The 13,234-nt window shown below is 40.3% G+C and overlaps 1 protein-coding gene across 2 annotated transcripts in view; it reads left to right on the forward strand.

Annotated features, from left to right (window-relative positions):
* Window positions 1-13,234, forward strand: part of rps6ka1 (ribosomal protein S6 kinase a, polypeptide 1) — a 51,291-nt gene that overhangs the window by 4,405 nt on the left and 33,652 nt on the right. Inside the window, exons 1-2 of one of the 2 annotated variants that reach the window (XM_044374093.1) lie at window positions 1,507-2,172; window positions 9,151-9,195. In XM_044374093.1, the coding sequence (XP_044230028.1) occupies window positions 2,110-2,172; window positions 9,151-9,195 (108 nt within the window). In that variant the 5' untranslated portion in view covers window positions 1,507-2,109. Of the gene's footprint in view, window positions 1-1,506; window positions 2,173-9,150; window positions 9,196-13,234 lie in introns of those variants that run through there. The other variant, XM_044374091.1, reaches the window with a different exon arrangement.

The following is a 13,234-nucleotide window of genomic DNA, read 5'->3' on the forward strand; positions in this document are numbered from 1 at the left end:
AAGAGGGGAGAGTGGCAGTTTGTCCTATACATAATGGACGGAGAGAAAAAGAGAGAAAAGAATGAGGGAGGAGTGGCGTGGTGTGGGTTTGTTAGAAAGTGAATTAGCTGGACGTCGATTCTAAGAGCTTTAAAGAGAAAAGCAGTATGTTACCTTTTTTCCTCCTTATCATTGACTTCCTTCTCTGCTCCTGGTGTGTGGAAATATGACGGATAATATGCCAACAAACAGGCATTAATATACATCTTTTGTGTCCAAATGCACAAATATATAGCATCACTTTAAAATCATTTATGCATGTTATGACGCAGAAATACTGGTAAACCATCTGCAGAAAGACAGAATCATTATATGAGTAGATGTGACAGTTGCTCTGGAGTAAACAGACGAGGTGTTGCATATTAACAGCTCGGATACAAAGTCCCCCCCCCCTCAAAAAAAAAAGCATCAGCATTGTGTCAGGAACATGATATGCAATTACATGAGATAAGAAATGTTTCACTCTTCAGTTTAGATCAGTGTGTTTAACCTGTCACAAAGCTCAGACTGGTATTGGGCAGGTTGGCATGATGAATGAGCTTTAGCTATTAATGCAGCAGCATTTTTGCATAGAGGTACAATAGACAGGCACCAAATCATTAGCTCCATTTTCCAGGTCCACTTAATTTTTCACTTTTGTTTCCATGAAATGCCATGCCTTCATCTTCATTTGAATCAAAAAAAACCTATCTGATCCATCCACGGCGAGGTGGTTTGATGCTCACCAGTTGCCAATAGTAACCAAAGCTGGCCAAGAGCAAAAAATCCACTCGGCAGTGAATGAAACAGAGAAGTGTTGAGGGTGGAGGGGTGTATTATATTGCCGAGGATAACAAGGGGCCGTTATAAAAGCTCAATGAAAAGGGGGCTGCATTAATGTGACAGACAGAATCAAACAGCACTGGTCACAACCTAAAATCTAGTCTCTTCTTTTCTTTTCTTGTCTCATCTAGTCTTTGTATTGCATTTTATTGTGTAATGGATTATGTTGTGTATTTTTGGCAACAGTGTGTGCTGTCTTCAGAGGGAGTGATGGTGCGTCTAAAGGCAACGCTGTGCAATAAATGAAATTAAAAAATGTAATGCTGCAGTTCAGGGAAAGCAGTGCTACTCCAGACATGAAAAGTCAGTTGCACGCTGCCCTTCAATTATATCTTCTGATATCAGTCTAAGTTTACAGGAGACATTATGCAACCATTATGCAGCCACTGATGATTGACAGGTTATCCTTTAATTGAAGCAGAGGATAGTAGGATACAGGCTCCCTTGAGATGCACCTGCTGCACCAAGGGCATCAAAGAAAGCAGCAGGCTCGTCCATTAATGGAAGACTCTAGTCTGCATTACGTATTTGCAGTTCATTTCTCCGCCAGATGATGGCATGATCAGACACCGGGGCGGACCAAGTGGAGGAAAAAAAAAAAGGGGGCTGGATAAAATCCTGTTGGAGTCTGCCAATAACAGCTCGAGTTGGAGCCTGTTCTTACTACAGAGCCACACTAAGGTCTCTGCCCGCATCGCGCTGCCGGGAACAAGAAATCACAGGCACATAAGAGGGGAATACGTAAGATCTTGATACGACGTCGACTGCAAAGACAGCACGGACTCCTGTTAATTCCTTTAGGTGGCATTAGACTCCTGCACAGCCTTTATTAAAGGAGCTTGGATCACGCTGTTGGGCACTGCTCTCCTCTCCTCCTCTCCCGCCTGTCAAAACCCAAATCCTGAGTAGCCAAGGCGCTTACCCGCAGGAACAAGGGTTTAGTTTGTGTTTATTGTTTTGTTTTGTTTTTTTTTTCAACTGGATTACCACTTTCAACAAATATTCACCAGTGGCCAGCCGACGCTGAAGTCAATAAGGGATTACAATTGTTTGTAAAGCTCTTGGTGGTGCTTGCAGTGCCTGTATGCGCGTCCTCCTCTCTCTTTGAAAAGAGAGCAAAGTGCTGATAAATCTGCTCCACCTGGGTTTGGGACCTGAGTACCGGAGCTTCTCAGTGGACTGCACTTGTCAGGAGAAACCTGGGGGAGACCACATCCAGCTGAAGGGGGAACTGAAAATCCTGCGAAAATGCCTCTCGCACAGATCGCGGAGCCATGGCCCACTATGGAACTAGTGCAGCTGGAGACAGAGGTAATGAGAGGTGAAATCATGTCCAACGCTGTGTTGCATGCATTGTTGCATCAGTTTGGGTTTTTTTTGTGAAATTCAGTCTGATATTTTTGGATACAGGGGAAATTAAAAAATGGTGAGCAAAGTGTGCGTTTTAATGAGCACAAAACCCCCCAATTTAAGGTGTTCAGTGGTCACTTTGTAGAAAAGTTAGGCTACTAAACTGATTGAATATCTGAATAGTTTGTTTTAAACTGTTGGCAGCTGCGGTGTACAGTGTAGCCATCATAAATAATTCACAATGTGTGTCTATGTTTTGAATGCATATGCATTTTTAATCGAGGTAAGTCAATATATGATGAATATAGGCTGTGCATTTTGCAGAGGAAATGTCAGTTTGACACTCAAACTACACGGATAATCTGTATTTTTAAACAGTCATATACTAGAGGGGCCTTTTTATAAGCTATATGATTTGCAATCTCAACCAAGAAGCAGATGTTTCCTCATTGCTCGTTTACTTGAGAGTTTTCAATTGGCTTCAAAAGTAGCTTACACAGCTCAATAACAAATAGTCTACCTTCTACTTTCACTTACACTCACAAGGGACTTCTTTTTAAAGCTGGGAAATTTGTGATTTAAGGGAAATGCTCAGGCTCATAACCTACTGCTCTCACCTATTCATTGGTTGGGACAAGGTCTTCTCTGCAACCTATGGGCTGAGCAGAACATCAAAAAAAAAAAAATCAGTCATGTATAAGTTTATTTCACTGTCAGTGGAGTTACCTCAAATGTTGGCTACAGAATTAGATCATTTTTTTCTTGTCTTTTCTTTTACCTTGCTAATAATTTACAGTTTGAGCATGCTGGCAGTAGTGTCACCAGTCTGTGTTTTCTTTGCAGGCCTGTCTTTTCAGAAGTGTCTGATTACCACACAGTAGATATAGGTTGACATTATCGAGCAAGGAATCTCTCATAGATTATTTACTTAGCTGAATGTGTAAAGATTTTTATTTTAAAAAAAAAAATAGGACATTAAAAAAGGAATTTGTGAATCTATTGTTAATCAGCACAAAGTAAATGCATATTATTTGAAGACATTTACAAAATTTGCACTTTTAAAATGCCTCCTGTTGCATAGGAGAAAAAAAACGCAGGACATAGGCTGTCTGCTCACTCCTACGTCCGCATGTTAGCAACCTGTGGCACATAAGGCTGTAAATCACTTCCCTGTTTGTAATACGATAGCTGCAGGACCGTCTGGCTGCAAGAACAGGCTCTTTTGAATCAGTCAATTAAGCAGGTGAAGCGGGTACGTGATACCCACGTTTTGTGTCTCTGATCTCGCTGATGAATAGCTCTGTGCACAATATTACTCAGTGTCCTCAATCAGCTTTGCACAACATCATTCTGATTATAATTGAGGCTCATTTTTCTATCTCTCAGCCTAGATAACCTTTTTCATTTGATGGGAGTGAAAAATTTGATGGATGTAGCATGAAGAAAAAGATGCTGAAGAAATGATTTTTGAAAAATTGAGTGACAAATTGACATGAATTTGCCTATTTGGACCTAATTCATGAAATTCCAAAGACAGTTAATGATGTTTTGATTCATTTAGTCATGTAATTAACTCCATGAGTACTACTACTACAGTGTTTACTCATGTTACACTTAATTTCAGAGTAGACAAATATCAGTATTTGTGCATAATATGATGAATGAAAAAATCTGCACATAAGGCAGAAAGAAGCATTTTGGGTAATTTAGAAACAGTGTCATGGTGACATAGTTAGTTTGTACGGTGTTCTGCAGCATGTGAGTTGGCCGAGTAGCGTATTACAGCTGAACAGATGGTGTTGCTCAGTCTGTGAAGAGTGTTAAGTTTTATAGTGTAAAAATATCCTGCCTACGGTACGCGTGTTGGTTATAACTCTTTGAGAAGCAAAATTGTGAGATGCGTGCTAAAAATGCAGCATATGTGGGTAATATGTTAGAATATATATATATATATATATATATATATATATATATATATATGTGTGTGTGTGTGTGTGTGTGTATGGAGAATTTTTTTTTTGCTCCCAAATATCAGAATCAGCCCGCCAAATCCAGTACAGGTCGAATTCGATCGCACCAGTCACTGCCAGCTAGAATGCCATTTATCTCTGTCGCCAACCTACCATCAAGCTGCACACTTCGGTTCCTGATGGTGCACCAGGAGAAGACGGCTCGGGGCTGAGATTGATTGAGCAGAAAGAAAGAGAGAGTGAGACTGGAGGCCATCCCAGTGAGCATGTTGGAGGAGTCAAAAAAGGGAGGCGCAGCAACGGGAATCTGGCTGGTGATATGGACAGATGGGACAGACAGAGAGAGAGAGTTAGCTGGGCTTGGAAATCCGAAGATGAAAGAAAAAAACAAATCATCTATCATTCTCAAAACTACTTCATATACAGAAGTTTCTCATCAGCATCAACTGAAACACCCGCAGCACAGAATGATGTGCTATGATATGACAGTTTGTGAGAAGTCATCAAAGAGAAGCTGTCATGAATGGAAATCAGATGAACTGCCTTTTTTTATTTTTTTTATTTTTTGCTTGATGCTGTGGGAAAGCAAGCAAGCAAGACAGAAATGTGCAAAGAGACCTATTCAAAACTATTTTATTTGATTGAGTCCCTTTTTATTCAACACAAAAACATGCTGGTTGTTAATTAACTGATCCTCAGTGAATCATTTCTGATAAAGGAACTTCAACAAGTCACCACCATCCTGTCCCAGTTGAGTCAAAACCACCTGCATCAGCCACTATCATTACTAAGTTAGAGGAGGTCCTCCAAAAGATATGAATCATACTTCTGTCAGTGTTTAGTTACCGCTGATTTCCACTACAGATATGCTATATGGATAAACATTCCTTCAAGCTATTTGACTCATAAAAATTCCTCCCCCTTCGGGCCTGAAACTCCAGTGTTACTGTGTAACTTTCACTGATTTACACTGGTAATATCCCCACTGTCATTCAAAGAAGTTTCTGTACCTTTTATATATTTCAAAAAAAGGATGAAATTCTGTTTTCCTGATTGGACAGAGGAGATACGACAGGACAAATTCAAAAGTTTTTTCCAAAATATTTGTATATAGCAGGACTGCACAAGCCAGGATTTATAGCGCACGACTGTACAAGCCCAGATGGTTAAGGAGAGAGACAGAAACATGGTACAACTAGCGTCAAGTCTTTTTTGGTTATTGTGTAACTTGGCTGCGTAGAGGAGAACGTAGGGTTAATAGATGGAATGTGTGCCATGTTTGTTAGCCAGGCGTAGTCAGCACTGTACACTCAAGTACTTGTACTCATGTAAAGTTCACATTCACGCCTTTCTCTATGTGTGTGTGCGTGCGCGTAGGCTTAGCTGCAGCTAATCTGGGTGTGACCCTGAGGAACACCTGAGCAGGGCTGGGTGGGCATGTGATAACAGAGCCCTTTGCTTGAAAGGTGCCCTTAGAAAGTCAGCCTTCATACCTCATATCAGATTTAAAAGCTTTTCTCTTTTTTTTTATGGTTGCTGATACTAGTGAGAACTGCTTAGCACAGGCTAAAACACAAACAGAAATAGCAAAGGTCCATTTTCTGGCATTGAACAGAGGACATTAGTAACCTGCTGTCAATACTCACTGATATTACAAGAAATTCAGTCAGATAGGATTACAGGCACCAACAAAAGAACCATCATTGTATTTCTTAGTTGCCAGGATACAGAGCAGCACTGCTCTAATCATGCTCTTTAAACACAGATTTATCTATCAAACACACACACCAGCGCGGTGCCCTGAGATTGTTTACTTTGTCGAATCATATAGGAGTCCTGTGAGAACTTAAAAGTTCTCTTGTCTGGCTGTGGCTATGGTTTTAATAGGTTGGTCTGTAAATCTGTTTACAGTATGCTTGTGGCCTGTAAATTTCTCCTAGTGAACAAACGTGTGCATTTTTTGTTTTCTATGTCTGTGTTTGCACAGCGCAATTCGTATACTCTACGTACTCAGTTTTTATTTGGAAATCACGTTTGCCCATTAATGTATTCGACTTTGAGCGTATTTATGGGGCTGTTTGTGTGTGTGTGTGTGCATGCTTGTGCTCTCATTGAGGAAGCCCAGGGGAGGGAAAGCACCATTAACTGGGCCACTTGGATCAGCCATGCAGAGCTAATGAGGTTGAAATGTGTTGAGCAGCATCGTCAGGAAGGCATTGCTGACCACACACACACACACACACACACACACACACACACACACACACAAGCTCAGACAGTTTCACTCACACATGTAGGATCCCTCATCATTTTGGGTTAAAGAAAACGAGCAGGCTACACCTCACTGATGGAATATGAGATGAAGGAAAGTAAAGTGTCAGAAAGTGGAGTGAAGTGGGAAGATTCCACTTAGTGCTTCTGAAAGTCAGATCACACACACAACACACTGAACTTCCTCTCGCTTTTCTTTAAATTAGCACTCCTAAAACACATCTGCGGCTGACTTCGAACTGCACTTCGCTGCTTAATTGCTTCCATTTCTCCCGTGTCACCTCACATTACGGCTCTTGCAGCTTTTATGACGGGCACAGTTTGGCTAAATTAAATTGCCTCCCCCGAGATCATGATTAAAGTCCAACCAGATGAACTGTTGGTCTGTAAAAATGCCGGGGGTTGAAGAACCCATCCAATTTATTGCTGTTGGTTGTTGCAAGAATAAAGCACAAAGCAGAAAATAAGGAAGTACATCCAGTTGCCAAACGCATTCAATCATTGGACGCAGAAGAGAATGTGTTGTGAGGTATTACAGCGACAGTAAATTAGATCCACAGTCTGTGTTCTTTCTGTTCAGAAGGTCTATGTTTCCCCTTCAGTGTACAAGAACCTTTCTCCCTTGTCATTGCCTGTGCCACCTTCAGTGTCTTGCACTATATAGCCTTTCTGTTTAGTCGTTGATTGTTAAGGCCAGTGCTTGTCATTGTGTTGACTGCCTGTCTTACTTTGTGCAGTCTAAAGGAAGAGGAAGAGGGTAGAGGGTATAGTGGAAGTGAACAACCTGAGGGTCGCCCTTCTGTGATGGAAAAACAAAGCAAAAAGCGGAAAAGGGGGCGGGGGGGTTGTTATTTAGGGTGTTGTCACATTTGGCCAGAATACTTGACCCTGGACTGAGTCCAGTTTCTTTGATCAATGGAAGGGGTCAATTATCATCATAGATTTATTTTCACATGTATCAGTGATACAACACATCATTAAAGAGGAACTCCACTGATTTAAATGTTTTAACATGATTTACAAGTCATTTTATTAGTTTTTATCAGCTTGTGAAAACAGCTGTGTAAAGTCTTCTGTGGCCACAGAGGAGCTTTGATGCTGTAAGACTGAGAAAATTACTCAAGTGTTATCGCTTGAGTCTCGGCTCAGATTTGGAGAGAACAGGTTGCATTACAAACTGGAAGTGTGGGGTTTGAAAGACGCAGGCATTTAGCAGAAAGGGAGGGTCTGCCAAAAGATTACAGCTGCAATGATTAGTTGTTTTGTAAATTATCAGAAAATCAATTGGCAACTTAACTGGCAATTTTTAAGCAAAACATTTGGTGGCTCCAGCTTCTCAAATGTGTTTTTCCGTGTTTCTTTAGTGAGTCAAAACAAGAAATTTGAAGACATCACTGTGGCCTCTCGTAGGGACTAAAACCCAGGATATCTTGACTTCTGCATTGATTTTTTTGGACAAACTTCTTATCCAATTTTATGCAAATGCAGTATTAAACTGCTGGAATATATATATATATATATATATATATATATATATATATATATATATATATATGAACCACACACCCTTGTATAAGTGATTTTCATCACTGCTTGTGTCATGTTAGTAGGATATATATATGTATATATATATATATATATGTATATATATATACCTTGAACCATGGAAGTGAGCTCATTGATCTTTTATCCCTCTGGAATGGGGTAATGGGGTTTTTGCCAATTAAAAAAGGCACCTATCAAATACACAGCAAAAAGTCTGATAGTATACTAATAAATTAATAATAAATTCCTTGACTAAGAACAAGTTTGACAACAATACCGTGATAAGTCATTATCTGACTTACTCAACCGGTAATGTTTGACTTCCAGTGTGTGGTTGCACCTAAAACTGCTTTTCTGGACCTCACCTGAGTTAGAAAACAGTTTTCATATAATATCATACTGTTTGTACCACACTCTGAGGGTAAATGGGCTGAAATCCAGAGAAAAAATACAAAACCTCTTCTCTTGTCTTAAATGTGATCAGGCACTCCTGTATCTTCAAATAATCTTTTCTAAAAGTCTAAATGCAACGAGTCAGCAATACAACCGATGCTGATGTATTTTTGCCTCATTGTCTGTCTGACTTCTGTAAACTTTACATGAGCAATGACAGGTGATCCAAATGTGACTAGACATTATAATGGCCACTACCGTTTGAAATATCATCACAGGTATCTGTAATAATCTCTTCTACCCCTTGCTTTTTATCCTCCTTGTTGTTCTTTTGCTTTGTGTGCAAGACAGTATGATACACATCTAATCATGTACTCTGACTGAAATTCTGCTGTATGTTCAAAGTTTGCCTCCCACTTCTGCTATCTGAACAGCATGTTTATTTCTCGAAAAGCCTTTGGCAAGCCATTGTTTTACAAATAACAATGATTACCCTTTTCAGCGAGACTTACCTACAGGGGAACGGATGAAGGATGTGTATTTGCGTGTCAGCCTAAGATTATTAGGTTTGCCAGAGAAGGAGCAAAGTGCTGGATACAATGGACTGTTCCCACCCACGCAGTCTTGCAAATATTCTCTTGCATCTCTCTTTCCCTCTCTTTCTGTGTCTCCCTCTTTTACACATACACACAAAGCACACACATGATACATGCACTGTCACACACACACTGACTGTGTCTCACATCTGCTTTCTTGACAGAATGGGCAGAGCACAGCTGAAGATGGAGTCACGCCTGCTGTCAAGGTACATGGCATCTTTGGAACACAGACATCCACTCACAAATGCAGATTCACACGCACACACAAACACACACACACACAAATGTGACTCAATATCCATGCAGCTTAGCTTCCAATAAATTAGGCTGAGGACTTGGACACAACTCCGCACTGAACTGAATTCTTTGCTTTTGTTAGTGCTTTTCTACAAAGACGAGAAGCAGAAGGCAAAATTCCATTAAAGGGCAAATTCTTGTGTGAATCTTCATTTGGAGCCTTTTCAGTTTTTATTACTCAAGCTGGAGAAGAAAGCCCTCACATGTTTGTGCACACAAATGCGTGACTGTGCGTTGATTTATTCATTTAGCAATTGCATTGACAATCCTCAGAGGGCATTAGCTGGCTGGAGTTTAATGTGTTGAACACAGTCTGAGTGAGGCAGATCGAGCGATGTCCAGCTACCATGTATAATGGTGTGTCTGTCAATATAAGAAGGCCATAGTATTACACATGGTGCGTATCCTCATCTCTCCTGTTAGCATATTAACGCGTCATACAAAGACAAATACACACAGCTTGCACGTACAGACACACGCTTGCTGAGAATCATTGAGTCAGCCCTTTTCCTGCCTCCTGGCTGGCCTCTGTGTGTTATTGTCCAGCCCTGAAACATGATCCTGTTCCCTGCTGTTGACTATTACTCTCTGGCCATGTAGCAGAGGACAAAGCAATGTTCCTTCTCACTTCGCTTCCCCTTTTTTTTTTTTTTTTTTTCTGTCCTCGCTCTCAAGGAGGAGAGAGTCTGAAGAGCAAAGCCAAACATCTTTTCTTTCAGTGCTGAACAATGTCCTGTGACTGAGCTGAGTGTGCTGGATGAGAAAGAGGGGTTTTAGTCAAAGAGTCAGTGAACAGGGGCCACGTTGGTCAAAGCCATTAATGTTTGATGGCAAGAAAAAGAAGATACAGGCTTCTTAGCTTTTGCAGTATTTAAGAAAATGCACCCCCACTAATGTTGATAATATCATCATTGAAATAATTATCACAATATTAAGATATTTTCCAATATTGATGTATGATATGGCAAATTTGTGCAAAATCACATATGTAAATGAATTCTGTTCAAATTTTATGCATTTATGCATCAAATGTTTCATACTGGTGGAAAAAAAACTTCGTAACTTCTTTTTATCGGGGTAAAAGTTGTAGGAAAACTCTGGGTGTTTGCCAATACAGAGTACCATGTTCCTGATATTTCAAATCTATGTACCTCACAGCAATTGGGATTATTTTTATGTGTGGTAACATGAGGCCAGGCCTAACTGCTTTGGTACTAAAAACATAAACACAAAATTGCATATTTTAAGTTGAAAAAGACCTGGATTGATCACATCATGGGAGATACCTGATCTGTATGAGGGCAGCATCTGTGGTACCGATTGGTACATCCCTAATCATATCATCACAATATGACTCTGCAAAAAGTTGGTAATATCTAATTATCGCTGGGCAGTTTTGTAATTATGTACATTGCATGTTGTGCTAATTGATTGGGGAGCATTTCAGTAATCTGATCATTTATGTAATCTTGTTAATTAGGATGTCCTCTGCACAGGCGAGTGGATTTTCTGCCTCTGACTCTACAGGAGTGGTAGCTCATGTTTCTAAAACAAAATGGTTAGACAGTATGAGATAGGAATATGTGATAATGGATTTTGCATGTGGTGAAAATAAGTCCATAGTCTTTTAAATAACTTAAAAATGATATGTGGCATTGAGGCGCCAGATCCTGGTTATAATTGTGGATGGGGATAGACACCGTCACCCGGCCGCTCTGGCACCATGCAGGCAGGGTAGTTGTAACCAGGCGCTACAGCGATCGATGCCGAGCTGCTGTTTAATTGCAGGGAATCTGATAATGGCTGCTGTTATCTACTCCAGCCATGGGAGTTACCTGGCTCCAGCAGACCTAATGGGAGGGACGGTGAGGGGAAAGGGGGAGGGGACAGAGGTGAGGATTGAGACCAGTGGAGAGAGTGAAAGGGAGGAAAGGAGCACCTGCCCTTGCTGGCTAAACTGATGTTACTTGAAATAGGCATAAATACAGTAAAGTGATCCTCAGCATTGCAGTGTATGTGTGCCTGTGTGTGTGTGTTTGTAGGCGGTAAGGTTAAGTCTGTCCTCTGCCCCCAGAGACAACATCCACAGCACTAATGAGCGATCTATTGTCTCCTGACATTTCTCTCTCTCCCCCCGTCTCTTCATATGGTATAAAAATTGGCAAATACTAAAAAGCATATTACTCACCCAGTAGTGTTGCTTTTGTCCCTTCCATTCTTTTTCTGAGCCTTTAACCTGATAGCAAAGGTAAGGCACCCTGCAGGCTGCTGTTCACAGGGTTGCAAGCCAGCGCCTCAGTTGCTGTTTTTTTGTCTTTGTAACGACAGTTAGCCTTTTTTTCTTTGCAAAAAAAGATTGGGAACCAATGCTGTAGTCTATGAAGATAGTGAAAAATACCTATCACAAGTTTAGAGAGAACAAGATGTTTTCTTCTTTTCTTTGTTTTGTCCAACCAACAGTCCAAAATCCAGCAATATTCAGTTTACTATGAAATTCTGACATTTGAGAAGCTGGAACCAGAGTGATAGCGTTTTTGCTCGATAACTGACTTTGATGGTAATAGCAACCATTTTTTGTTTTACTGCACATTTCTCTATTTGGCTTTCCCTCCAACTCTCATCATCTTTATACAGTTTAAAATACATAAAAAAAAAAAAAAAATTCCTCTGGTGTAAAAAGTGCAGTCGCCATAAACAACAATTGGCCTCTGGTGAGCTGTATTGATGGGATGATCAGACAGCAGAGCACAGACACTTGAGAGGGTACTTTACTGATCTGTCTCGTCGCAGGGGGATTATATTACCCAGCAATTTACCACCTGGCAATAAGCCAGGCTTACCATGATCTGCTCCCACAACGAGTGTTGATATTGGCCTATTTCTAGTAACAAATCACATCAACCTCCTTTCCTTTAAGGATAAGGAGGCTTTGTTCGAAAAGCTGAAACAATGGATACGAGTGCAACAGAAAGGTGACTTGGAAAAACCCATCAAATACTGTATGTGGTGGGAGTTCGTCTGTCTACCACAGGACTGCGAGATTTAATAAGCCTAGCAGACAAGAATGACCTTAAATAATGTCTACAGGACATAAAGCTGGCTGGCAGCCATATTTGGTATTTCATTTGGTCTGGTGACTGCTGTTGGCAATCGTTTTGCAGGTGTGCTTATTAAAAACAGCTGTGTCCTTTGTAGGGCTGAAATGATTATGAAGTGATACAATCCATTGATTAGTTTATCAAAAGAAAATTAATTGGCAACAATTTTGATAATTGAATAATTGTTTTGAGTTACATTTCAAGGAAGCACAGCTGGTCGCAGCTTCTCCAATATAACAATTTGCTGATTTTCTCTGTTTTATATAGTCATAAATTGAATATATTTGGGTTTGTCAAACAAAGCAAGATATTTAAAGACATCCCCTTGGACTCTAGGAAACAGTGACTTGCATTTGTCACAGTCTTCTGACTTTTTAAAATTGATTAATCAATCATGGAAACAGTCATTAGTTGCCGCCCTAATCCGTCAAACCTTCTGCCTTGGCAAATGAGTGTCACATTGATTTTCTTCAGCAGAACTAATGAGACAAGGATTTGATTGTGGACTAACAAAGTCAAATGATTGCCAATCAACATCACAGAATAACTCACTGAAGTAACTACAAAGAGACGGCAGAACCAGATCGAAAATGATGGCCCTTGTAAAGACGCAAATGATATATAAGTTTTTATGCTTTACTCAATCATCACTATAAATTTCAAGTGATGAACATGTTGAATCAGCCAGAGCTTGACTCTCAATGTCCTCCCATTAATGCAGTGAGGACACACCTTTCAGGCCTTGCACTTTATTACAGCAGATTGCGACAGATCAGATTTTTCTTTTTATTACGACTTTTACTGCAACATTAAATAATTGCTGACCCGACTCAAGAAGTTGTAAAACCTC

This window comes from Thunnus albacares, chromosome 15 (genome assembly GCF_914725855.1).
Source record: "Thunnus albacares chromosome 15, fThuAlb1.1, whole genome shotgun sequence".
In the NCBI taxonomy this organism is placed as follows: domain Eukaryota; kingdom Metazoa; phylum Chordata; class Actinopteri; order Scombriformes; family Scombridae; genus Thunnus; species Thunnus albacares.